Here is a 26,255-nt window from a genome sequence, read left to right as displayed (position 1 = left end):
AGAACCACTGGATAAAATATGAATGATTTAAGGAAAGCGCACATGGAACCTAATTTGTATGTGTCAGGACACTGCTTATTTTGCAATTTACAGTTTTAACTGAGACTTATAGTCTCTAATTTGGGAAACAGAAAAGAATGTCAAAACTGTTTTGCACGATGGCAAAGAGGATAAAATTTTGTTACTCAAGTTATTGTGAAAGTAATTGAGTTTCAAACAGATAAGCATTTAAGATAAAAAGTATTTGCTCTGTGTCAGAATTATATTGGCTACCTGTTTTAAAAATTTAGTTTGTGCAGATCTGGATATGAAAATTGGATTCAGAATATTTTACTTTAATCCTTTTGCAGTTGATTAGCCTCTAGTCTTTGAGGATGTTAACGAACACCTTTTAATCTCTCTTTTAAAACTTCAGGCCCGATGAGAGAAAGGGAAAGTTAAGGATGCTGGAGCAGAACAATGGATTTCTCTTTCTCTTTCATGCAAGGGATCATGGGAAACACAATTCAGCAACCACCTCAACTCATTGACTCCGCCAACATCCGTCAGGAGGATGCCTTTGATAACAACAGTGACATTGTTGAAGATGGTGGCCAGACACCATACGAAGCTACCTTGCAGCAAGGCTTTCAGTACCCACCTACAACAGAAGATCTTCCTCCACTCACGAATGGCTACCCATCATCAATCAGCATGTACGAAACTCAAACCAAATACCAGTCCTATAATCAGTATCCCAATGGGTCGGCCAATGGCTTTGGTGCAGTTAGAAACTTTAGCCCCACTGACTATTACCATTCAGAAATTCCAAACACAAGACCACATGAAATTCTGGAAAAACCTTCTCCTCCACAGCCACCACCTCCTCCTTCAGTACCACAGACTGTGATTCCAAAGAAGACTGGCTCACCTGAAATTAAACTAAAAATAACCAAAACTATCCAGAATGGCAGGGAATTGTTTGAGTCTTCCCTTTGTGGAGACCTTTTAAATGAAGTACAGGCAAGTGAGCACACAAAGTCAAAGCATGAAAGCAGAAAAGAAAAGAGGAAAAAAAGCAACAAGCATGATTCATCTAGATCTGAAGAGCGCAAGTCACACAAAATCCCCAAATTAGAACCAGAGGAACAAAATGTAAGTTGAAACATCTTTTTGAAAAAACTTGTAATATTTCACATTTACTGGAAGTCCAAGAGATCTTTTTCAGTTTTTATCTCTCCAAATGTAAATATTTCTGATAACTTCTTTCATCTGATCCCTAGCATGGAGCTTGGGATGTTACGATAGGTGGTAAGTAAATATTTGTTGAATAAATGAATGGACATCATCAGCGTAAAGAAATATTTTAGAAACATTTGACACTAAAAATCTTGCCTCCTATGTTTCTTTGTTTAATAGCCTCACTTAATTTTGCTTGTAATAAACTGGTTTCTGCGAAATTGAGTTATTTATAGTGAGCTGTATGGACCTAGAGTGTGTCATACAGAGTGAAGTAAGTCAGAAGGAGAAAAACAAATACCGTATGCTAACACATATATATGGAATCTTAAAAAAAAAAAAAAAAAGTTATGGAGAACCTAGGGGCAGGACGGGAATAAAGACGCAGATGTAGAGAATGGACTTGAGGACACGGGGAGGGGTAAGGGTAAGCTGGGACGAAGTGAGAGAGTGGCATGGACATATATACACTACCAAATGTAAAATAGCTAGCTAGTGGGAAGCAGCCGCATAGCACAGGGAGATCAGCTCGGTGCTTTGCGACCACCTAGAACGGTGGGATAAGGAGGGTGGGAGGGAGACGCAAGAGGGAAGGGATGTGGGAAAACATGTATGCATATAGCTGATTCACTTTGTTACACAGCAGAAACTAACACAGCACTGTAAAGCAATTATACTCCAATAAAGATGTTAAAAAAACCCAAAAAAACAAACAAAAAAAACTCCTGGTTTCTGAAGATGAAGAGGAAAGGCAGAGAAAGATGGTTAATGATATTGGTTTTCCATTGTTCCAGACCAACTTTTGCCAGTAGAGCTTAGATTTAACCCTCATTACTAGTGTGTTTGCCACAAAATAACCTGAAGTAACTAAAGGAACTCTTTTTATTAAAATCAGAGTTAGTATTCATACATATTCACTAAATCTTCAGGTAGAGGTTTTATAAAAGTCGTTCTTTAGTGGTAACTTAAGATGCATGCCGCTAAATTTTTTTTAACATCTCTGAGGTTTCAGTATTAGTTTTCTTAATAAGAAAGGTATGTAACAAATCAATGCTAGCTTGAATGAGGAGTTTTTAGTTAGTATTCTAATACATGGTATTACTTGAAGATGTCCCCAGACATTGATTTGGGAGGAAATGAATATCTATGAATTTTTGTGACAGTTGTATGCTTTTCTATCTGCTATGCCTGAATAAGTTAATTTATCATCTTCTGTTCAAAGAAATGTTTACATCTTACCAACTCACCTTTTCCTTGGTAGCTGGGTTCCACTACTTCACACAACTCAAATATGATGTTTTTCTGGAGTAAAGGTCACACTGGTTCTAGGCTCTCACAAGTCTCAGTGTGATATTTCAGTATGTTTTTCTCATTTTTCTATAGTTTCCTTATTTATTCATTTAACAAATATCAACTGAGTACCTAATGTGTGCTAGACGCTTTTCTAAGAATTGAAAGTCGGGCAGTGAATGAAAAGTAAAGATGCCTACTTTCAGGGTGCTAATATTCTAGTAAGAAGAGGCAGAAAATACACACATACCTATGTAAATGCGTCTAAGTTTAGATAGTGGTAGGTGCTATGAAGAAAATAAAACTGGGTGATGAGATAAAGAGTAGTCGCGACACTAGCAGTTCTGCCATCTTAGTTCTGCAGCTGTAAAATGAAGGCTTTGAAACTAAGTGGTTTCTGGAATACCTTTGAATTTCTTATGTCATTTATTAAATGCCCCCCACAGAACTTAGCTCACGTAGTATCTTATACTGTTTATTAAATGAATGAATCAGTGGAAGGAGAGAAGTTAACTTTTTACTCTCCAGAGACGTCCACTGTAGCAGTTCTTTCATGGACCTGCAGTGAAAAGACATGTGATGCACTATGACCCTTAGCAATCACGAAAATGCATAAAACCTGCATTTGGTTTTAGCTGAGGTCCTAAGAACCATCTTGCTGGCCCGTCTTGCTTTTGCTCCAGAGAATCTGGCAAATAGGAGAATATCCAATTTTATTTATTAGGCTAGACTTCTTGCCTTTATTGGTAAAAATATTAAAATATATAGTTTAAAATATGTCACAATAGAAATAGGGCTGGAAGCAGAGGCAGGAGAAGATAGTCTCTTCATTTTTCGTATCCACTCTTTGTTTTATTGGAATCTAGGAAAAAAATTCAGTGCAGTGATGTAATATTTCTAGTAGTCACTTTTCAGTGAGATTTTAAAGCCAATTCTGTCTGTTGGATGTCTGCTCTGTCTGGCCGTTTATATCACTTAAACCTTCAGTTAACTGTTATATCCAGGAATTAGAATGGTTAGACGTAACTTAAGAGTTTTAGTTCATTTTCTTTTTTAGTAAATCATGTGGGGCATAATTTAATATTTCATTATTTAGGATCTTACAGTATCTTGGGGTAAAGGAATGTCACTTTGACTGAAGGTATAGGTGTGGTAAGTGGCATTGATTGCACTAAATGTTACCAAGACCATTGCCTGAAAGTTGAGTTTTGGGGGAAAATCCAGGGTTTTTTTCTTTCAGAGAACTATGGTGAAAAGCTCAGCTCTCGTTAGTTGACTTTGATTAATTACACTTTCATCACACACGGGAGGCAGTTACGAGCTTCAGAGACGGTGCCGTAAAAGTGATGCTGCGTCCTGACCGTAGAACTCTGGGCCGGAGCCCCCGAGGCCCTGCTCGTCGTTAGTGCTGTGTCTCCGCGAAGCCAGGCGGACAAGGGATGTGCACAAGTCAACCTGTGTTTTGTAACTGTGTATGTGTTTAATGGGGTTTTCTTAACTTGAACAACATCTCTTTTGCTTTCTTCAGGACAGTTTTTTTTTTTTTTTTTTAATTTTATTTATTTATTTATATTCATGGCTGTGTTGGGTCTTCGCTTCTGTGCGAGGGCTTTCTCTAGTTGCGGCAAGCGGGGGCCACTCTTCATCGCGGTGCGCGGGCCTCTCACTATCGCGGCCTCTCTTGCTGCGGAGCACAGGCTCCAGACGCTCAGGCTCAGTTATTGTGGCTCACGGGCCCAGTTGCTCCGCGGCACGCGGGATCTTCCCGGACCAGGGCTCGAACCCGTGTCCCCTGCATTGGCAGGCAGACTCTCAACCACTGCGCCACCAGGGAAGCCCAGGACAGTTGTTTTTAAGTGCTTTAATTTTTGATGCCCTTGTGCCTCCTGGTTGTCACTGGGGGTCCACGCCCTTGGTGTTCAGCACTGTAGCCGGCGTAGAAGGGAAAGAAGCCCACGTAGGAGTTTGCCCACACCACGGGACAGCTCCCCTCCCCCAGGTGCTTGAGGGAAGCATAGTGAGAACTGTGTGCCTGGGATGATGGTCCTCTAGCTGGGTTTGCAGATATATAGATAGATATAGCTATAGCTATAGATATATAGATACAGATATAGATTTCTTCCTTAAAAGCTCGCTCATAGGTTCTTTTTTGAGACAAAGCAAACAAATCTCATCTAAAATAATACACTTCAAGATTTCACTTCTTTTTTCTTTCCTTTTTTCTTCATATTTGATCTACAAGTATTTCCTCCCAATTCTGAGCTGTTTGGCCTTCTAAAGAGCGGCTGTTCTTTGGAACAACCTAAGTATATCTTCTCAACAATGAAAATGTGTCCAAACATCTAGGCAGCAGGAGACCTGAGATCACTACTGAAATTGTATATTTTGTAAAGCTGCTTTAGCTGTTTTCTCTCCCACCAAATTAGAAACATGTGGAAATGTTTCTGCATTTCTTCCTCCTTGGCAGGTGTAATGCCTCAGGCATGTGAGTGTAGGCCCTATTCAAACATTGGTCTTCCACCAGCACCTTGGTGGGCTTATCCACTAAGGCCAGTCTCATTAACTCTTAGCTTGCCATTTTCACTTATAAAAAGCCAGATGGCTGGTTCGGTCCCATTAGCACTAAGTTAGAGGTTATATTTGGTTCTCCAGCCTCAGAGTGTTAGGTCTTAAAATTCTTAGAAACTGTTCATATGCATTGCGAACTTGTACACAGTTATTCAGAAAGTAAAAGAAAAATGCACGAACAATTTACTGACTTTACATTTTTCTTTCTACCTTAAATGATGACATAAGTTTTTGGTTCTTTTAGAGAATATGATATTACTTAATGTTTTGAAAACTGTTAAGGATTTGGAATTCTGCCAGATTTAATGAGTATTATTCATTCTGATAAATCTCTTGGGTTTTAATTTTAAAAAGACCAATTTTTTTTTTTTTTTGTCTACACCACACGGCTTGTGGGATCTTAGTTCCCCAGCCAGGGATTGAACCTGGGCCCTCAGCAGTGAAAGCACCGAGTCCTAACCACTGGACCGCCAGGGAATTCCCCCTAATTTTTTTTTTTAATTTATTTTTGGCTGCTTTGGGTCTTCCTTGCTGCACTCGGGCTTTCTCTAGGTGCGGCGAGTGGGGGGCTACTCTTTGTTCAGGTGCTCAGGCTTCTCATTGCAGTGGCTTCTCTTGTTGTGGTGCGTGGGCTTCAGTAGTTGTAGCACGCAGGCTCAGTAATTGTGGCTTCCGGGCTCTTGAGCACTGGCTCAGTAGTTGTGGCGCATGGGCTTAGTTGCTCCACGGCATGTGGGATCTTCCCGGACCAGGGCTTGAACCCATGTCCCCTGCGTTGGCAGGCGGATTCTTAACCACTGCGCCACCAGGGAAGCCCTCATTTAAAATTAAGATGACTCGAACACTATGGGGAGCTCACTCACTGTCACCTTTTCTCTGATGCTTTCTCTTTCTGAAGCAGCACTACTAGTACCAAAAAAGGTATCTTCAGTTCTTATTTGATTTTAATCTCTTTTAAGCTTATCCTTTGAACAACTGAAGGAAAATGGATTTTATACCCAGCAGTATTTTATCTGTTGGCAATTTCTGACTCCTTATTTTTCTTGACTCTTAAGCATTTGGCTTCCCTTGACCATTTCATCTTAAAAACTCCCCTTCTTAATTGGTATTTGTGATACTGTGTTCTCTCTCTTTACCTTTCTTTTGAGCTCAAGTCATAGGTCTCTAAATGCCTAGTAAGTATTACTGTTTTGTTCACGCATTAGCACATTTTACCATGTATATTCCCTTTCTATCACTGCAGCATCCTAATTTGACTTTTTTTTCGTGTTTTATTTTTATAGTCTTGAAAGCTTAGAATAAATCTTCTTGGGCCTCTTTTTCTCCCTTTCCATTTCTTGCCTTTAAAATGACTGTGTAAAAAAATCTCAGTTCTTTGAAAGTGATTTTAACAGTGTTTCAAGCCAGCCTGCAGGAAATGTGAACAATATGGAACAAACAAAAAAAATCAAAAAAGAGGTAAGACATTTGAATAATAAAAAGGCTTTGGAGGAAATCCTGTCTTTAATCCAGAAAGGGAAAAATATTACTGAGCTTCAGACCAGTTCTTAAAACAGTAGGGTTCTGTCGTTTGGCAAAGATGGGTCACTCCGTATCTATCTGCCCTCAGAGTTACAGAGGTCCCTAACACCCCGGCATCAGAAGATTGAATGTGCCGAGGAGGAGGACTTGCTTTCTTGGCTCCATATGTGCTTCCCCAGGTGGTCCTGTCCTCCTGCTGTAGCTTGAGAATGAGAAGCTGAGGTGAAGGCTTAAGCTACATTTGTGGACTGAAATGAAGCTGCCGGACGGGCCTACGCAAATGTGGACCGTATTTTTTTTTTTTTTTTTAATTTATTTATTTATTTATTTTTGCTGTGTTGGGTCTTCGTTTCTGTGCGAGGGCTTTCTCTAGTTGCGGCAAGCGGGGGCCACTCTTCATCGCGGTGCGCGGGCCTCTCACTGTCGCGGCCTCTCTTGTTGCGGAGCACAGGCTCCAGACGCGCAGGCTCAGTAGTTGTGGCTCATGGGCCCAGTTGCGCCGCGGCATGTGGGATCTTCCCAGACCAGGGCTCGAACCCGTGTCCCCTGCATTGGCAGGCGGATTCTCAACCACTGCACCACCAGGGAAGCCCATGGACCGTATTTTTAAACTGCCTCGTTACACCAGAGATCAGGACAAAAATTCCCATTTGAACATAGATTTTTCTTTCCTTGCGCAGTGAGCGTGTCCTGTTGGATTAGCTAGTCGTGGCGCCACCGCAGACACCTCTGACAGAGCTAATTTAGTGCCCACCAACAGCTGCCACTACTTCTTTCACTTGGGGTATTTCCAATATTTCCAGTAGCCTCCTAATTAGACATTCTGCTTCCCCTCTTGCTCCCTTCCAAAATATTCTCCATGTAACAGCTAACATGATCCTTTTAAAACAGAAATTGGCCGCGTATTACTTCTCTACCTAATCCTCTTCAGAGGCTTTCGGTGCACTTAGGATAAAACACTTAAATGTGGCTTACAAGGCCCTGGTGATGTAGCCTCCTCTCCGCTCTCATCTTGTAACCTCTCTCTTCCTTGGGGCAGTTAAGTCCGTTGTAATGGTTTTTTTGAAGTTTCTACCTTTGTTTAACCTCAGGGACTTCACACATGCCACTCCTCTCTGGCATGGTCTTTCCCCCACTTTTTACTAGACTAACTCCTCCTCTTTTGATTCAGATTATACTTTCTCAGAGAGGCCTTTCCTGACCTTCATATCATAGCTACATACCGACACACCATTATTTCTCTGTTTACATTTACATTGTATGAGTGTATGTTTGTGTTTGTTTAATGTCTGTCTCTTCTACCCAACTGTGAGCTCTTTGAGATCAGGGATCCTATCTGTCTGTTACAACATTGTATACCCAACTTCTCGAACAGTGCCTGGAAAGTCGTAGGCACTGCTGAATGAATGAATGATACTTGGGGTTTGGCATATGAGTCTGGCTTATCATTTCCTTACCATTTTTACAGTCTCTTTTATTTAATAAAACTTTGTTTTTATAGCAGCGTCTTAAACTGCTTGAATTAATTGAATGAGAATTTTAAGTAACTTCTAGAATTAGCCATACTTTTTAAGTGGAATTAGAGCTAAGTTAATGGATATATTTCTCTTTTTTTAAGCCATCCAAACTAAATTCTGTTCTTTGACAAGAAAAGTTTTTAAACCTTTTAAATTACAAAAGTAATTTGCTTTTTACAGAAAACACAAATAATATACAAGTATAAATCTTCCCTCACCGCTTCCCTAATATCGTTCCTCAAAGATAACTACTCTTATCAACTTACTGTACAATGTATCACATATTTTTCAAGGCTTATACAGGCTATTTTAAAATAAAAAGTAGGAAGATTTTGATAGATGTGGATTACTGACATGAAATAATGTTGTAGTTGCCATCCCTCTGCTTAGATTTTCTCACTTTGTGTATTTCTGTAGGATAGGTTCCTAAAATATAATTGTTAAATTGAAGAGTGTACATATTTTGAATTTTGATAGATACCTCGGAATTGCCTCCTCAAAGGATTGTAGAAATCAATTTTTAAATAACGTATTTGTGGGTTTTATGATTAGAAAAGTAATGTGATGTTTATTATAAGCAATTTGACAAATATAGAAAAGCACATCCAAGAAAATCACTTATTCCATCACCTGGTGGTATCCTTCTAGTCTTTTTTTTCTGTACACATAAGAAATTATTTTTCCAAGATCGGAATCACACCATACAAACTGCTTTTCAATTTGCTGTTTTCAAATAACATTATTTTGTTATTTTTCCGTGTCATTTAAAAATTTATATTATTCCACTATCTAGTTGTACTACAATTTATTTAACGAATTCTGTACTTTTGGACATCTAGACTAATGTCTAATTCTAATATTCGCTCTTAAAAATAGCACTGGTGTGTATATCTTTGTGTGTATCTATCAGTATGTGTATATATCAGTGCTTTTTCAGTATACACTTTTAGAAGTGGATTTGCTGGGTCAGAGTGTGAAAATTTAAGGCTTTTCATACATACTGCCAAACTGCTCTCTAGAAGAATTCCAAGTTACATCTTACTAGCAATCTCAGAGTGCCCATTTTTCTGCACTCTGATAAGTTAAAAAAAAATGAAAATTAACAAATTAAGAAATTAAGTTTTAAAAGTGATAAAGTAAGAAATGGGAGCTATAGCTGTGGTGTAGAATGGACAATGGATGTTAAGACACAGCATCACGTACTATGTAAGTTGTATTTTTCCTCCTTACATTATTCAGCTAATAAATGTCCTTTTTTCCCTTTGCTGTTTAGTTTTCTTTGACTCTTTGTGTGTGTCACTGTTCTTTGGTTTGCTGCCATTTTATTCTTTTCACCTAGAGACCAAATGAGAGGGTTGACACTGTATCAGAAAAACCAAGAGAAGATCCAGTACTGAAAGAGGAGCTCCCGGTGAGTGGCTTTAGTGAATACTATCTAACCAAACATGGTGTGAGAAGGTGGAAGCAGAGTGATTAAATTAGAACACACATAGCATGTATTATTACTTCAGAAGTTATACTGAAATAAATCTTGGAGCTGGTTTAAAAGGTAGATATTTTTAGCAAATTATTTTCCTTTTCAAAACTATGACCACTTTTTAATAGATGTGAATTTCTGAGATGCCTTATCAATAATTTGGCAACAGAAACCATCAGTCCTCTTTTCAGTGTTTGGGGTGGGGCTTATCTTCCTCCTCTCTTCTTCCCTTTTGCTAGATACGGATAGCAGGCATCAGAGAAATGTATGAGTGAAGTTTTTTATGACCTTTTCCTACAGGTTCAGCCGATGTTACCTTCTGTTCCAACAACAGAAGTGTCCGCTGGTGTTAAGTTCCAGGTTGGCGATCTTGTTTGGTCTAAGGTGGGAACGTATCCTTGGTGGCCTTGTATGGTTTCAAGTGATCCCCAACTCGAGGTTCACACCAAAATTAACACAAGAGGTAAGAAAAGGCATAAATGGACATTAGTAAAAAGTTGTGGCAAAAAAGTGGATCTAAAATGTTGTTTATGAATATAATACATACGTGATAATGTAATCTGACACCCAAACACATATCAGTATCAGTTTTTAATGAACAGTGAAATAATTACGGTCATCTTAACTGGCAGAGAGCCTCTACAGCTGACATGGTCCTTTTTTCCCCTTAGAACACCCTATGTTTGTTTTCTAATTTCTTTCACACTTCTTTTTTTAAAAAACCTCCAAAAGCAAGCAGACCTATATGTAATGAGATGTTGTATATGAGCGTAGTAGACATTTGGGCCAAGCTTTCTTTGAACATTTTTATTTCATCTTTGACTCCTGTGGGTAGTAATTTTTTACTCAGACAAGTGCTTTTCATCCTGATAAATTTTGAAAGATGCCTTTTTCCTCCTTCTTTCCCTTTTTTTTGTTTGTTTTTTTTGGGGGGTGGGTGGTTTGTTTGTTTTTAATTAAAAAAATTTTTTTTACTCCATTTTTGAATCTGTAAATTTACTGGGACATCCTTATAAATTCAATATGAAATAGAAGTATGGTTTTAAGCCAGCTACATGGCATAGAATCCTACCTTAGGAATGTTAATAAATGTTAAGAAAACATGTATTCTAACTTTACTCCTTTTCCAGAGTTTGACCAAAACCTGTAGAATAGATTCCTGAGGTTCTAGCATTTGGAATGGACTTGCTTAGTAGCCAGAGGAAGGTTGGAGTTTGGAATTTATTTCTGGATATTTACTTTGCGAACTCACTTGTCGAGTCCCTTATTGTCTGTGACAACTTTGCACCTATTTCTTTTTCTCTCATTTTAAACTTTCTATCTTGGTCCCTGTTCACTGTTATGAGGAGAAAAAGTGTCTGGCAAGTCAGATTTGTGATGGGATCGCCATATTTGTAACTCTTGTGCTACTCAGCAAGAAATCCACCCAGATACAGAAGGCAATCATCTTGTCACTATAATCTGCTGATTAAAGGTTAGGGTGACTAGAAGTATCAATGGGGCAGAAGTTTAAAAAAAAAACCCAACATTGTTGAATGTCCACTCCTGTGCAAGGCACAATGTTAAACAATTCTCTTGTAGGACTTCCCTGGCAGTCCAATGGTTAAGACTCCACGCTTCCAACGCGGGGGGCATGGGTTGGATCCGTGGTTGGGCAGCTAAGACCCCACGTGCTGCATGGCGTGGCCAAAAAATAAATTAAAAAACAAACAATTCTCTTGTATATTTTCTTAAGCAGTCCTCATAGCAGCGACACTATGAAGTAGGTACTATTATCCTTACGTTTTGGATCTGTAAACAGAGTCTCAAAGAAATCTTAGTCCCTAACCTTCACTCTTAACTACTACTGTATAATAAAAGGAAAGTAATTGAATTCCCCTACTCATAATTTACAGAGACTGGGGGAGGCAGTCCTAGCCCCTTCATTTATATAGTAGGGCTGTTGGACTGTTAATCTCTTGAGTACCTTGCACATTTAATAATCTATGATTCTTGAATGGGAGAAGAAAGGGACAAGCCTTCTTACATAAAACAATACACGTCCCTATCTGGGCCTCCAGAGCACTCTAAGATATTATATCACGTGAGAGTTGTGGCTCTTCAGTTCTGTCCCCTTAGGAAAGCATCCTTTTGAGATTATATAAAGAATTTCACATTTAATTACTCTATGAAAACTTACTAATTTCAGCTTTTTCCTGGGATACAAATGAAAGCATAATCTGTGCTTCATCTTGTATTCCAAAGGAGGTATTTAAATTTCTTTTATGAATTAATCTGGTCTGGTCCTCCCTACTTTAGTGCTGGAAAAACTGATTTTGTTTGTATTGTTGAGGAAACCGAAATCTGAGAATTTAGGTTTGAAAAATGTACATGCTGATAATATTTTAAATTTTCTCTTTCCTGCAGTAGTTTTTAAAATAATAGCCTTCTTGAGATATGATTTACATGCCATAAAATTCACCCTTTTAAAGCCTGCAATTTAATGATGTTTAGTACGTTTCCAGAGTTGTGTGACCATTACCACAATCTAACTTTATCACTTCTTTCATCAGCCCAAAAAAGAAATCCCGCATCCATTAGGAGTCACTTCCCATTCCCCCCTCTGCTCCCCAGCCCTAAGAAGCCACTAGTTACTTTTTGCCTCTATAGATTTGCCTTTTCTGGACATTTCATATAAATCTAATCATATAATATGTGGCCTTTTATGTCTGGTTTCTTTAACTTAGCATCATGTTTAGAGGTTCATCTGTGTTGTGGCGTGTATCAGTACTTTGTCTCTTTTTATTGCCAAATAATATTTCATTGCATGGCTGTGCAGTGCAGTTTTAAATGACGTAGTTTTTTGACAGTTTTTCTAAAAACCAGAAACACAGTATAAAACTTGATTTTGTTGATTATGTTCCACACATGATACCTGTGAAACATTTTGTGTTGCTTATTATCTAAACTACTTTGTAAAATTTGTCTTGAATTTTATATAGTAATCAATGGTTTCCATACTGTAATTAGTCAGTATTGTTATTAGTCAGATTCTCAGCATTGGAAAACGTATTTAACGGTTTTCACACTTACAGATATAATTCTTTGAAGAGCACGTTGAAAGATGTTTGGATCACATGTCTATTTTGTTGTATTTCATTGTTTAGATCTCATTTTAAGTGTAAAAGTTAAAAATGAAATGCTCTTTCTGCTTATAACAATACAGTATATATGTTCAGAAGGCAAAGTTGCCCATAGTCTCATCCTCCAGATATGTAACAACTATTAAGAGTTTGGGAGTAATTCGGGGAATTCCCTGACGGTCCAGTGGTTAGGACTCTGTGCTCTCACTGCTGGGGGACCAAGGTTCAATCCCTGGTGGGGGAACTAAGATCCCACAAGCCTCAAGGTGCGGCCAAAAAAAAAAAGAGAGAGAGAGAAAAGAGAAAAAGAGTTTGGGAGTAATTCTTTTTCTCTTTACATATTGTAATTAATGGATATGAAAATAAAGATTTTTAACTGAGAGTTTTAAATGGTATCACATTATACCTACTGTAACTTTTAATCCCAATATATTTTTAAAAATTTAAAACCGGACAGTTTTACCTATATTATTTTTGTTATATAAAAATGTTTCCTCCACGTTTTTCTATTGGAAATTTAGCTCATTATTCAGAGACAGATGTGCTTGTTTCTCCATCTGTCAGGTCTTTGGGTTTGTTTTTTTTTTTAGTGGTAGGTTTCTGCTTTTAAGATTTATTTATTTATTTTTATTGATTGATTGGTTGCTATGTTGGGTCTTCGTTTCTGTGCTAGGGCTTTCTCCAGTTGCGGCAAGTGGGGGCCACTCTTCATCGCAGTGCGCGGGCCTCTCACTATCGTGGCCTCTCTTGTTGCAGAGCACAGGCTCCAGACGCACAGGCTCAGTAGTTGTGGCTCACGGGCCTAGCCGCTCCGTGGCATGTGGGATCTTCCCAGACCAGAGCTCGAACCCGTGTCCCCTGCATTAGCAGGCAGATTCTCAACCACTGCGCCACCAGGGAAGCCCAGGTCTTTGGGTTTTTATTTCACTCTTTTTTATAGTTTTCCAGCCAGCAGGAAACAAAGTGCCAACAAAGAGACAAATTGTTTGATTTGTTTCATCTGTAGTAAGTGATTTAATGGAGGAAGAAGTTGAAAATAAAGATTAAAATGAGATTATGTTATCTGTGAGTTTTTGTTTTCATGTTTTTAACTATAATTCAAAGTCTTTTGGGATTATCTGTTTGGTTCTAAATAAGTAACTCTGACTTTTGGAAACAGATTATGTCCTATGTTCTTTTTTTTAAATAGTCCTAATAAAATTTCATTGAGAGCCAGTTAAGTCAAATCCTTTACGGAACATAGAAATACATACAATTCCAGCCCTTTCCAATAAATGGCTATATAACATTGGCGTAGGATCCCTGAATATTCCACTTTGATTTGTACCTGTAGGAGAGAAACAGCTCTTCTACAGTTTAACAATACAGAAGTGGGGTGCTCTGACCTATTTAGGGGGAGCAGCAGTGAAGTCAGAATTGAGTATGAATAACAAAGGATTATAGATGAATTCAAGTAGCCAAGGGAGTAGATGAATAAGTGTTTACTCTTCACGTTTTGTATTTCAAGCTCAGTCAAGAGAAGGCAGGGCATTATAAGATCAGACACAAATTAACCTGAGGACTTACGAGCAAAGTATACCTCTCAATTAAGTTATGCCGGAAAGTTGTAATAACAGAGAAAATGGCCACTTTACCTAAAACTCTACCTACCGTGAAGGCTTTTGATTCCAAATAATTGGAAGTGACATCAAAGATGAAAAGAGGGTCAAATGACTCTAAGGATTAAAGACTGACTTCTTGATGGGACCAATAGGATTGATGTAAATAACTGATCGTGAGGTTCATAGAAGCACATGACAGGATAAATGAATACTGCTTGACAAGGTTTTAAGGTTTCACTACCTAGTCTTTACGTGGAGATAAAAGGTACTCAGTTTTCTGGGAAGCAGTTTTGTGCATTTTTTCGTTTTGTTTTGTTTTCTAACAAAAAGAAGAATATCTGAGGGAAAAACGATGTAACAGAAATAGAACTGAAATGATGCCTCTTCCTTTCAAAACTAAGAAACTTCATGTAAAAGTTTCAGTTTCTACCATGGTGTTAGGGTATTAGTCTGAGTTTTATAGCCTTTGCCTGTTTAAAATCCTATCAAACTTTCTGAGCTCTTAAACATAAATAAAACAAACAATGGCACAAATATAAAATCTTACTAGTTTAATAACTTAAAAAGCTAAAGAAAAAAATGAAAACTGGATTGTGTTTGTATTGATAAATTTGTTAATGGATGGCAGTAGCTAAACAGCAATCCAAATAGGAATAAGAATCTTATTCAAAGTGTTCTTCTCCCTGCCTTGATGTCTTCCTGGGGTTAAATTAATTAAGGTGTTTGGTGAAGCACTGTATCAGTCTCCCCCAGTTAAGAGAAAGTGTTTTGTTATTTTTCCCTTGGTTAGTAACTATAGTAGCTAAAAGTGCGGGAACAGTATAGTAAGACATTTAACTAAACCAAATGGGGTCAGTTCTTTCAAGCTGGACACCCATCCAAAGGCAGATTTGCTTTCCTGTGGACGCTGACACTGTTCATGTGACACGTTCACGAGAAAGGCACGGCTTGCACAGAGCTTGCCAGCAGTGCTTCACATCTGAGAGGCACAAGGTTGTCCCCAGCTAGCATGAGTCACAGAGGAATAAGCTAATCCTGGGAACCGAGCAGTGGGCTGTGTTTTAGATCCTACTGTCAGTAGCCTTTAAAGGGTCAGGCAATTGCCAATAATATTAGCTATTTTGGTGCTAAATGGAAAATAGTAGGGGATTGCTATCCACAGGAACCAACATGTACTCAGTGGGGATTTGGTTCACAGTTCCAATAAAAATAGCATGTTTTTGTGACCGAGAGAGCCGTGAAATAGGCACATTTAAAATTTTTAGAGCCTGTTTTCTTAAAAGCTGCAAAATGTTTCAAAATCAGTCAAAATACATAGAAAAGACAAACAAGCCTGGGAAAGTCAGCAATGGAAGAAGGAGGAATGGGAGCTGATGAGTCAAAACATCTGTACAGAATTTGAAGCACCAGGGATTCTTCACCTACCATATCAATACCCGATCCTGAGGGCTCAGAAATGGATGAGTGTTAAAGCCTAGGGTATGCAAAGAGACAAAAGCCATTTGTTCTAAGAATAATCACTGGATAATACCTTCTCAGGAAACAGCATTCCTTTCAAAAGCTTAGCGATTTTGCAATATAGCACCCCTCCCCCTTTTTAAACAAGTAGAATGCTCTACTATTTAGTGAAAAGATCAACATCTAGACAGATAGGAAGGAAAATATCTTGTGGCTTGTTCCCAGCAACCAACGCTTTATAAAGCATCGTCATTGCAAAGTAAGTAAAACACAAATCAAAGTTCAGAAGGTCAGTCAGAAAGGGTGGACTCAATCATAATATATTTACACACAGAAATCTCATTTCCTGATCTTACGCTTGTTCCAAAGAAGAAACAAATTTACATAAATAGTTCCAAAACATACTAGCTTATTTGGAGAAAACAAACTTTTTGTAGGCTTATCTAGAAATAACCTTCAAATCAGAATTTTCATATAACGACCATCACATTTCAGAAGTTTTTGATAAGGATGTTGGATTGTAGAGCCTAGATGCTCTACTAACAAAAAGAGGCAAATTTGAAAGTATGTTTATCTCTAGTTTAAGCATTGTGAATCTGAAAAATTGGGTTTAGGTCCCTAGCCCAGTTGGCAACTCTTTCAGTTTTTGTCCTGGAAGCATATAGTTATATTTTTGTCCCATTTCATAATCAGCCACTTAGAGAAAAGCAAAGTCATAAAAGTGTCATAAAAAGAATACTAAAGGGAAGAGGTGGATGTCAATATCCAGTGATAAGCATGTATTTATCTACATTTAGTTTCTTTTAAACATTTTTAGAACTGTAACAGATGGTTATATTCATAAGCTTGAGTAAGAATACGACTGCTTCCAAGTTCTGAAATAAATGCATATATGCCCTCAAAATACTGTACGTATCACCTACCCTCCCTTTAGGAGAAACTGAAGTTAATTAAGATTTCCCTGGATATTTTAAAATAAAAGTAAATAATAAAAAGGAACTGAACTAAAGACATATTCTGAAAAAAAAAAAAATCAACTAAATCAAGTACACAGTTTGACTCTATTGTTGCTTTAGCCCGGGTTTGATGTATAGAGAGGCTCATGCAGTGAGTTGCAGTGGGGGGACTTTCCTTTTACAGTTCAAATGCAGGGAACCTGGCTTTTGTGGGCGCTAGGAGGTCAGCCAAGAAATGAATTGTTCCAGCCATTCCTTCAAAGAGGGAGAAGGGGGTGTCTGGTGTTCTGCATCCGTGTTCTCCATAACCTAAGCGGCATTCAGCGAACTTACAGGCCCTGTACAGGTACTTCGCGTCCTGCGTGAGGTTGTGCAGCGACAGGAAGGCCGTAGGCATTCCCTGCCGCGCCGTGGCACAGCCCGTACCCCTTCTTCAGTGAGCCACACTGCCAGATCACATCAGCACACGGAATAGGCATCATTGAGAGACTGTTCCTCTTTGAACACCTTATAGGCCTGAATGAGCGTGTAGATTACCCCAGGAGAACCGTGGCACCAATGGACTAGCATATCCCGAGTATCGTCCACACGAGGAGGGTAGTTGCCGGAAGGGAATTTCAGCTGGCAGACGCAGTCTCCACTGGGCTTGACCAAACTGTGTAACTTCCCATGGCTCACTTGAAATCTGGGCTGCCTCAGGTGGTAATAAATTCCTGCCAGGCCATGAGCAGCCCCGACGTGGTATTCTTGGTACCATTCATACACCAGTGGAGTCTTTCTAGCTAGGTCTTCTCCAGAGGTTAAGACTGTTTCACAGACCTGCTGAATATGGCTTTGAGGAATCTTTTCCACTCCAGAGTTCTTCTTCACAAAGAGAAGAGCGTAGATGTAGCCCATTCGACCATAGAGCATCTCATTTGGAGCATATGGGGATCAGCCTTATTTAGGTGAATTAGCCGGGTGATGCAGTCTTCTGCCCACTTCTCGTTCATTGTTCAGCTTGTGATGCACCACAGCGGCCCCTGCCAGGGGGCCCCCATCCCCGCAAAGGAAGGTGATAGAATGCTTGGTCAGACAGTTCAGACTTTGCTTTACATAGCCTTGTGCCATCTGTAGGTAGGTGGGGTCCCCAAACACATCCTAGAGGTGTAAGTAAAGCACAGCAATACCTGCCCAGCCAGTGTAAACAGTGCTATCCCGAGGGTCTGCTGACTTTAGGTTTCTCTCCATTCGCTGAAGAAGCTCTCGAATCTTATTGTTCAGGCGTTGTGAGAACTCAGTCGTCATCCCAGCAGAATCAGAGTAGCCTTCAGCCAGGGATTTGTTATAATCAGCAGAAAGATTCGGGGAGGCCCTTTGCGCATTGGTGCCAGAAACGAGCCCCGCAGCCTCGGGACAAAACGAGAAGCAATGCTTTCACCTGTCCTGTGTTCTTGTAACCCTACTGCTTGTACCCACCACGCTGTCCTCCAAACCTACCTATTAGTTGAGGCTATATTTTTGTTCTTGTTCTCCAAAACCCTTGGACTTTTAATAAACCTTCTTTGACTGATTACAATCAAATTTATGCCTGGCTCTTCTCAGATTAGATGATATGGAAAACCAAGTTGTGTATGTTTCTCTTTTCTCACGGGCTATTTTACATATGAAATTTTAATTTGGTTTAAAAATAATTCCTTAAGTAATCTCCTGTTAATGTCTAATAAAATTTAAAAATTTCAAATCCAAGATATAATCCTTTTCCTGTAACTCATTCAGTTGAGTTTACGCTGATACCCATACTTTCTGTCAGGATCTGCTGGTTGTCCTTCTCTCTGTACCTGCCTTATCTTGGATTCCCCAAGAGGACCAGTTTTCACATTTCTCTATTGACCTGAGACATTTTCTTTACAGTGGTGTTTTTCAAACTGTTATTGGTAAAGGACTAGTTTTTTGCTCTTTTAAAAAAATTTTCCAGTCCACCATGGACCAATGCTTCTGTAAAATACGATAAAATTAACTATTAGGGAAATGAAAGGCCTCCCCTTCCAAAAAAAAAATACACGGTACAGGATCCCTGATCATGGGCCTAGATGTCACGCAATATCAAATTATCATAGTATCTAAATGCTCACTCTTACCTTCTCTGCTTGTTTCGTGGCAGACTGGCTTGCCCTGGGAACCACACTCTCAGAGTAGCACTGCCAGAGAGCAGTGGTTCTCAGGTGTTTTGGTCCCAGAACCCCTTTTACTCTTAAAATTTGAGGACTCTAAATGCTTTTGTTTACATAGGTTATATCTGTTAACTGTTTATGTTAATTTAGAAATTAAAGCTGAGAAAAATTTTAAGTATTTACCAATTCATTTTTAAAAAGCTACTGTATGTTATATTAATTCTGTTTTTATGAAAAATATTTTCTCAAGCAAAAAAATTGAGAAGAATGGTGTTTTTACATTTTTGCAAATCTCTTTAATGACTGGCTTAACTGAAGACACTAGATTCTCGTATCTGCTTCTACATTCAGTCTGTTATGGTTTGTTGTTTTGGTTGAAGAAAATGAAGATAATCTGGCCTCACACAGATGTGTAGTTGGAAAAAGGAAGAGTATTTTAATAATAGCCTTTTCAGAAAATTGTGGGTATATTTCTTTGATATTGCCCCAGAACTCAGCAAGTGGTGGGGTAGTTGCAATATGGAATCTGAAATCCTATCAATAAACTTTTTGTACTTGGTTTCTGTCTTGCACTTTGAATGGATCGTTTGCCTTTCATGACTTTGTAACATCATACATTGGCCATTTAAAATATATTGCATGCATATCTTCCAAATGTTGACACATTCCTTTATAGATATTTTTAAAATCACATTTGTTGTCACCACTTACTTCATCAGAAAAGTCTTAGATTATTTGGAAATTGGAAGACTCGTGGGGCAGATACTAGTTTTCCAGTATTTTGATTTTTCTTGGAAGATCAAATTTTATTATTGGCAACAAATACTATCAGCTGTTTTCCTTGAAGTGACAAACTTGCTTGTTCATTTTTGAGAAAATACCTGCCAAATTCTCAAGTTCAAATAACCATAGTTTTTCTCTTAGTCATGTTCCATGAAGAGGTGGCCAGTTCACCTTGCAGTTCAATCACAGTACTTTCCCTCAAGGCAATCTTCATACCTGCAGCACGCAGAATTGCTTTATGCACCCTTCCCATCTCGTCACAAGGAATATTAGAAAGACATGTGTTCAAGGGTTGAGATTTAGTCAAAGTAATTTTTACTGCTTCATCAAGGACATTAAGTAAAACTGGCTTTTTTGTTTGTTTGTTTGTTAACTGCCAGCGTATGGCTGTGAAGGATACGGCACTAGTATAATTTGGTGTCATTACTGCCTTTATTTGTGCTGAGATGCCAGCAGTCTGACCCACCACTGCTTTTGCCGTATTAAATGCAAATGTCAACATCATGAAAAAGACAACATCTTGGTATTATTGTGAAGATGGTTTTGACCTTGCAGGATCCCTGGGAGAGTCTCAGTAGCCTGTCCTGCGCTCACCACCCCCAGGTCTGTGCGCCACACTTTTATGTCATTAGAAAAGCAGTTTGACCAGCACTTGGCTTTTAAAAGTCCAAGAAAATATGTTATACATCTTTTTGAAGGAAAAATTATTTATTTATACCCAGATTTGTTTGTAAAAAGGTTTGAGGCCAGTAAAAATAAATTGTGTAACCAAGGTAACAAATCTGACAATTAGCAGAATTTCTGATTTTTTTTTTTTCTCTTAAAACTTGCTGTACTAAGTTTAATCGTTTGGGGTGATTTTTACAGTAACGATTAGTTGTGTTATTGGTAGATGTTGGATTACATCTTTGGGCAATCCAAAAATTACATGTTTTAATAGGAGTAAACTAGGGAACCTGGCTTAGGTCCACATTTTTGGCAAAGTATATGTGGCAGCTTATGCTCTGAAATGGCTAATAAGAATTTTTGCTTACAGGTGCCCGGGAGTATCACGTCCAATTTTTTAGCAACCAGCCAGAGAGGGCGTGGGTTCACGAAAAGCGGGTCCGAGAGTACAAAGGTCACAAACAGTATGAAGAACTACTGGCCGAGGCAACCAGACAAGCCAGCAATCACTCTGAGAAACAGAAGGTGACTGATGACATAGGAACATGGTCAATTGAATGTGGACTTTAAAGGACCTAATAATTTAGTAGAGCTTTTCATACTTGAATTCAAGCAATTAGAATGATTTATTTTAGTCCTCCAAGTTCAATTTTAATAATTCATTGTAAGTGTGTCAATAAATTTTATATGTCATATAAACAACATTATAGTCCTATTGAAAACTTTATCTGCTTAATACAGTTTTGGATTCTATTTTGAATTGAATTCAAATGTACATAGTCTAGTAGATGCTAGTGAAATGTGGATTTTTGTCAGATTTTTATGCTTTTTCCTATTTCAGCATTTTCCCCTAATTCCCCTGTATTCTTATTTAGCAAAATTGTTTTATGAAAGTAAGGTTTTAAAAATATTTAGTACTTACTCTGAGACAGGCACTGTTTTAAGCATTTTATATATGTATTAATCCATTTAATCTTCATTACAACTTTGGTGAGGTAGATACTATTATTCCTATTTCTGCAGATGAAGAAATTGAGGCACAGAAAGCTTAAGTAGCAGGTTCAGCCAAGTTCACACTAGTGATGGAACCAAAGATGTTGTGGTGGTGGACATACTAGAATTTTGACATGAACTCTTGATAATCTGTCTGGTCGAGATTTTTAAACTCAGCTAATTTAGTGTGGGCCTCTGGTGATTCAGAAATTTGTCATATTTTCACTCTAAGCTAAATATTTCCACAGAGGATTTTGATTATTTTTATCAAACTTAACACTTCACAGATTTAAATAAGAGTGTTTGGCATATACTGTACCGTCTCCTTGTTTCATTAGCTAATTTCTGGCTACCTCAGTCTAACCCCCTGGATAATTGCTAATTGCTTTGCTCCTCTCACATACCTTTATTCAAACTTTTCTTACCTGTTTTGCCAATCCAAAGTCTTCTGATCAGGACTATGGAAACTGTGATGCAGGTTTATTTTTCCTCTCATACGATCCTGTTTTCTTGTGTCGTATCAACTTCCACGTGTTCCTCGGGGCTCTCCTTTCTCTGCATTCTGCCCCTGTTTGCATTCTGGCACAGGCTGGCCGCTCAGCTCCAAATGCTGGCTCTGTGCCACTTACTTAGCTTTGCTGTGGTCTGTGTGGCACCTCTGAGCTTTACGGTGTCGTCTTTAATGTTAGTGTTTTATTGGCCCCTGAAAGTAATCCTTTCTGTAATCTTCCTTCTCTTTGCCATCATCATTGCCAGCTTTTTAGGAATGTGACATGAGGAGGACGACTCCCTCTTGGAGGGGCTTGTCCAGCAGAGTGGGCGACAAAGAAGGGTTTACTGTAAAAGAGTGGACCTGCATGTCCTCGATTCATCAAAGTCATGGAGTTAGAACATTTCCCTTGTTTGACTGAAGACCCTGAAGATGTTTATGCATACCTGGAAAGATGATAAGACCACATGGGAAATACGTGTTGGTTTAACGGTCCCTGTTAGATTAAAGCGTGTTCCATAATGCCTGTATCTTTCTTTACAGATTCGGAAACCCCGGCCTCAGAGAGAACGTGCTCAGTGGGATATCGGCATTGCCCACGCAGAGAAAGCGTTGAAAATGACCCGGGAGGAAAGAATCGAACAGTATACTTTTATCTACGTTGATAAACAGCCTGAGGAGGCTTTATCCCAAGCAAAAAAGAATGTTGCCTCCAAAGCCGAAGTTAAAAAAACCCGAAGGCCAAGATCAGTGCTGAATACTCAGCCAGAACAGACCAGTGCAGGTGAGGCGGCCTCCTCACCATCAGGCACTGAAATTCGGAGACACAGCCAGCGGCGGCACACGAGCGTGGAAGAGGACGAACCACCTCCCGTTAAAGTAGCCTGGAAAACGGCAGCTGCGAGGAAATCCTTACCAGCTTCCATCACAATGCACAAAGGGAGCCTGGATTTGCAGAAGTGTAACATGTCTCCAGTTGTGAAAATTGAACAAGTGTTTGCTCTTCAGAATGCTACAGGAGATGGGAAATTTATCGATCAGTTTGTCTATTCAACGAAGGTACCTCCTTTTTTCATGGGTTTTTTTGGGGGAACCTAGGTATCTAGTAAGTAGTCAACCTTGGCATTTAAAGAAACCCCAAACAACACAAGGTCATAATTTGAATACCCTTCGTATTCACTGCACTTGAAATGTACAGTCAGTTTACTCTGTTTAAGATGGGGGCAAAAAAGACATAGGCATAAAAGCTTTTTTTCCTCTCTTTTGTAATATCCCCATCTGTACTAGATTAATCTTGAGCTGTGCAGCCAAAATTGAACTGAGCTCCCTAAAATCATGGGAAAAAACTGGGCACTTTGCCTGTTTCTGGTTTGTGTGGTTAGTTTTTCTTAGTTGCAAAGTATGCTTCTTATTAAATCATTTCTGTCAGTTATCTGAATCAACCATTGTAATCATTATACCTGTTGCTCTGTTTGGTTGCACCAGCAATTTTGTTTGGTTGCACAAGCAATGTTGACCTGGGATAGCTAATACATTTTAGAGAAATACCAGAACTGTGTTTGTTCTGTCACAATGAACCGTGGTGACAGCTTGTGTAACGGGGTGAAAGTAGCCTCTTCAAACGGAATGTCTCCCTCAGACAGCCCTGGGCCTCCATTTAGGGCACTTACACTTTAGCTTGAAGACTTTAAAACTCTTCTACAACATTTGTAATTTCTATTCCGTGCACCTCTTCACTGCCCTCCCAGCCGACACCACGCCTGTGGGCTTGTGAGTCCAAATTTAGTGGCATCTCATGGATGTGTGCTGTTCTTAAAGAATTCTGTGCTGATTTCCTAACGTTGTCATATGCACATTAAAATAGTTAAATATAGGTACGCCTCATCAGTGGTATATTTTCCTAAAGAAGAGCATAAGGGTCCTCTGTTAACCTGTTTCTGCCTATCGCGGTTCAACTGATTTCAGTAAGGCGAAGCTCCTTGGGAAAGCTTAAGTCACGGTCCCCACTCGGTTCTGTTGACAGCTTTGACTAGCAAGTAAATACTTTGCATCTTTTTCGAATGCAAATTGGCTTCATTCTTGGAGCTGGTTTTTATCTGCTTTTGGATGCACAAATCAAACTTTGTCACACCCCCCCCCCCCCACTCAAAGAGTGCTATTTAAATCAAATTTGAGATAAAACTGACCTTTAAAAAATGAAAGCTTTAAAAATACATATACTGTATCTATAAATCACTCCTTTATTTCACTGCATTAAAAATACATACACTGTATTTATAAATCACTCCTTTATTTCACTGCATTAAAAATACCTAAAATGAGACAGAACTGTAATTGCCCCTGCCTTCTCTCTGCTCCAAATTGCTTATGGGGTGCACATTTTCGTCATACTTCTGTAATCTAAGGATATCCTTGTCTTTCAAAGATGTGTTGATACTTTTATCTGTAGTAGGGCACTTTACCACATGAAAATGACTGTAGTTCTCTTACTGTGATATGGGTAAAGGGAGAGACTATTCAAACCAGAAAATATTTTGGTTTTGACAGAAAATTAGATGATACAGGTTTATTTTTTAGTGATATTCACCATCTGGACTTAGAAAACAGGTTTTTTTCCCCACATAGTCTCATTGTACATTTTAGAATAAATCCTGATGACTTAATAAAATTGTTCTGATAATGGCTAAGATAATAAATTAACTGCAATCAAAGACCATATAAAATCCAAGCACATTATGATGGTCTTAAGGCATCTTTATAAACCGATGATGCCATTTGCCTGGTAATCACCTATTTTTTAATTTGCCTTATTTTGAAGGGAATTGGTAACAAAACAGAAATAAGTGTCAGGGGACAAGACAGACTTATAATTTCTACACCAAACCAGAGGAATGAAAAGGCAACTCAGAATACGTCATCTCCTGAAACAACATCTGGTCCTGCAGGTGGGTATGAATGTAGAGTACATTCCCATTTGAGTTCTTGGTTCTGCTTGACTGTCACGTGGCAGCTTTGTTCCTAAGAAACCTTTAGTTATCAAAATCAAATTATATTTTAAAAACGAAATTATAAAAGCAATTATTTCAATAGGGAAGAATGGTTTAGGGGCCAGAGAGCTTTATTGATAGTAATAGTAATAGTTATTTTTCCTACAGGAATTTAAATAATAGGATTCTATAATGAAAAGACTATAGTTATACAGTATGTACATATCTGACTAGATGCACCATTTGATGATCTCTCTGCATGAGAATAACAGCTTTAATTTTCCAGCATTTTTTTTTTTTTTTTAAATTTATTTTTGGCTGTGTTGGGTCTTCGCTGCTGTGCGCGGGCTTTTCTCTGGTTGCGGTGACCGGGGGCTACTCTTTGTTGCGGTGCGCGGGCTTCTCACTGCGGTGGCTTCTCTTGTTGCGGAGCACGGGCTCTAGGCGCGTGGGCTTCAGTAGTTGTGGCACACGGACTCAGCAGCTGTGGCTCGCGGGCTCTAGAGCGCAGGCTCAGTAGTTGTGGCGCATGGGCTTAGTTGCTCCGCGGCATGTGGGTCTTCCCGGACCAGGGCTTGAACCCGTGTCCCCTGCATTGGCAGGCAGATTCGCAACCACTGCGCCACCAGGGAAGCCCTCCAGCACTATTAACACATTCTTACTATTTCCTCCTTTATCCCCTATTGGACACAAGTTAGTAGATGCTCACACTCTTTCCATTATTCTTAGGTGTGCTAGATGTCAGCAGTTGAGGGGCTCGGGCCTAGCTCTCTTACAATCTTCTCTGATTAACAGATACCATGAGTTGAAAATCAAGCTACATTATTGTCACTCGAAGAAGAAATGCCTGTATCTAGTAAGATCGTGCCTTTGGAATAGGCAAAGTAATTTTTATTAAGAGACTGACTTACTAAGGATCTTATAGAAGCTTAATTGAGTGTCTGGTGGGTTTGGTTTATATAACAGTATTACTGCTGCATACAGCTGTCAAGAAAAGAGTTAGGTACCAGCTAACTTGGTTATTTGAAATCTTAGGAGGAAGGAGTTTGTTTCAATTTGTTCTTTAAAAATTTTTTTTGGAATCTAAGAAGTGACCAAATAATTTTCTAGAAGGATTAAAGTCTTAAGAGCCAAGGTAGTAATCTTGGATCAGTAGTAACTCAGGCAAACCTGTAATTGAGTGGCACTAAGGGGTAAGTATTTTTGTAAGGGAAATTTTGAGTAAGATTCTTCTTATTATAAAAGCTAAATAAAAACAATCATTATTCAGGAAAGTTCATTATTCAGGAAAGAACTTGCAGCCCTTTATTTTCAAGAAAGGGCTGCAGGATGGGGAGAGGTGTTGCCATGTATGGGACAGGGCATAGTAAATAGAATGCCTTTATTCAACAATGAATTGGGGGCTTCCCTGGTGGCGCAGTGGTTGAGAATCTGCCTGCCGATGCAGGGGACACG

The 26,255-nt window shown here is 38.9% G+C and overlaps 1 protein-coding gene and 1 pseudogene across 8 annotated transcripts in view; one reads left to right on the top strand and one right to left on the bottom strand.

Moving 5' to 3' along the window:
* NSD3 (nuclear receptor binding SET domain protein 3) overlaps positions 1-26,255 on the top strand; it is a 104,710-nt gene that overhangs the window by 34,787 nt on the left and 43,668 nt on the right. For all 8 annotated transcript variants that reach the window (XM_057537304.1, XM_007178398.2, XM_007178397.2 and 5 more), the window contains exons 2-7: positions 416-1,134; positions 9,454-9,525; positions 9,892-10,054; positions 20,701-20,855; positions 22,357-22,872; positions 24,632-24,758. In XM_057537304.1, coding sequence (XP_057393287.1) covers positions 460-1,134; positions 9,454-9,525; positions 9,892-10,054; positions 20,701-20,855; positions 22,357-22,872; positions 24,632-24,758 — 1,708 coding nt within the window. In that variant the 5' untranslated portion in view covers positions 416-459. The remainder of the gene's footprint in view (positions 1-415; positions 1,135-9,453; positions 9,526-9,891; positions 10,055-20,700; positions 20,856-22,356; positions 22,873-24,631; positions 24,759-26,255) is intronic.
* On the bottom strand, positions 16,907-19,917 carry LOC103001663 (glutathione S-transferase LANCL1-like; annotated as a pseudogene).

The sequence above is a fragment of the Balaenoptera acutorostrata genome, chromosome 21 (assembly GCF_949987535.1).
Source record: "Balaenoptera acutorostrata chromosome 21, mBalAcu1.1, whole genome shotgun sequence".
In the NCBI taxonomy this organism is placed as follows: Eukaryota; Metazoa; Chordata; class Mammalia; order Artiodactyla; family Balaenopteridae; genus Balaenoptera; species Balaenoptera acutorostrata.
The sequence above is the reverse complement of the archived record's forward strand: the minus strand, read 5'-3'. Positions and strand labels throughout refer to the sequence as shown.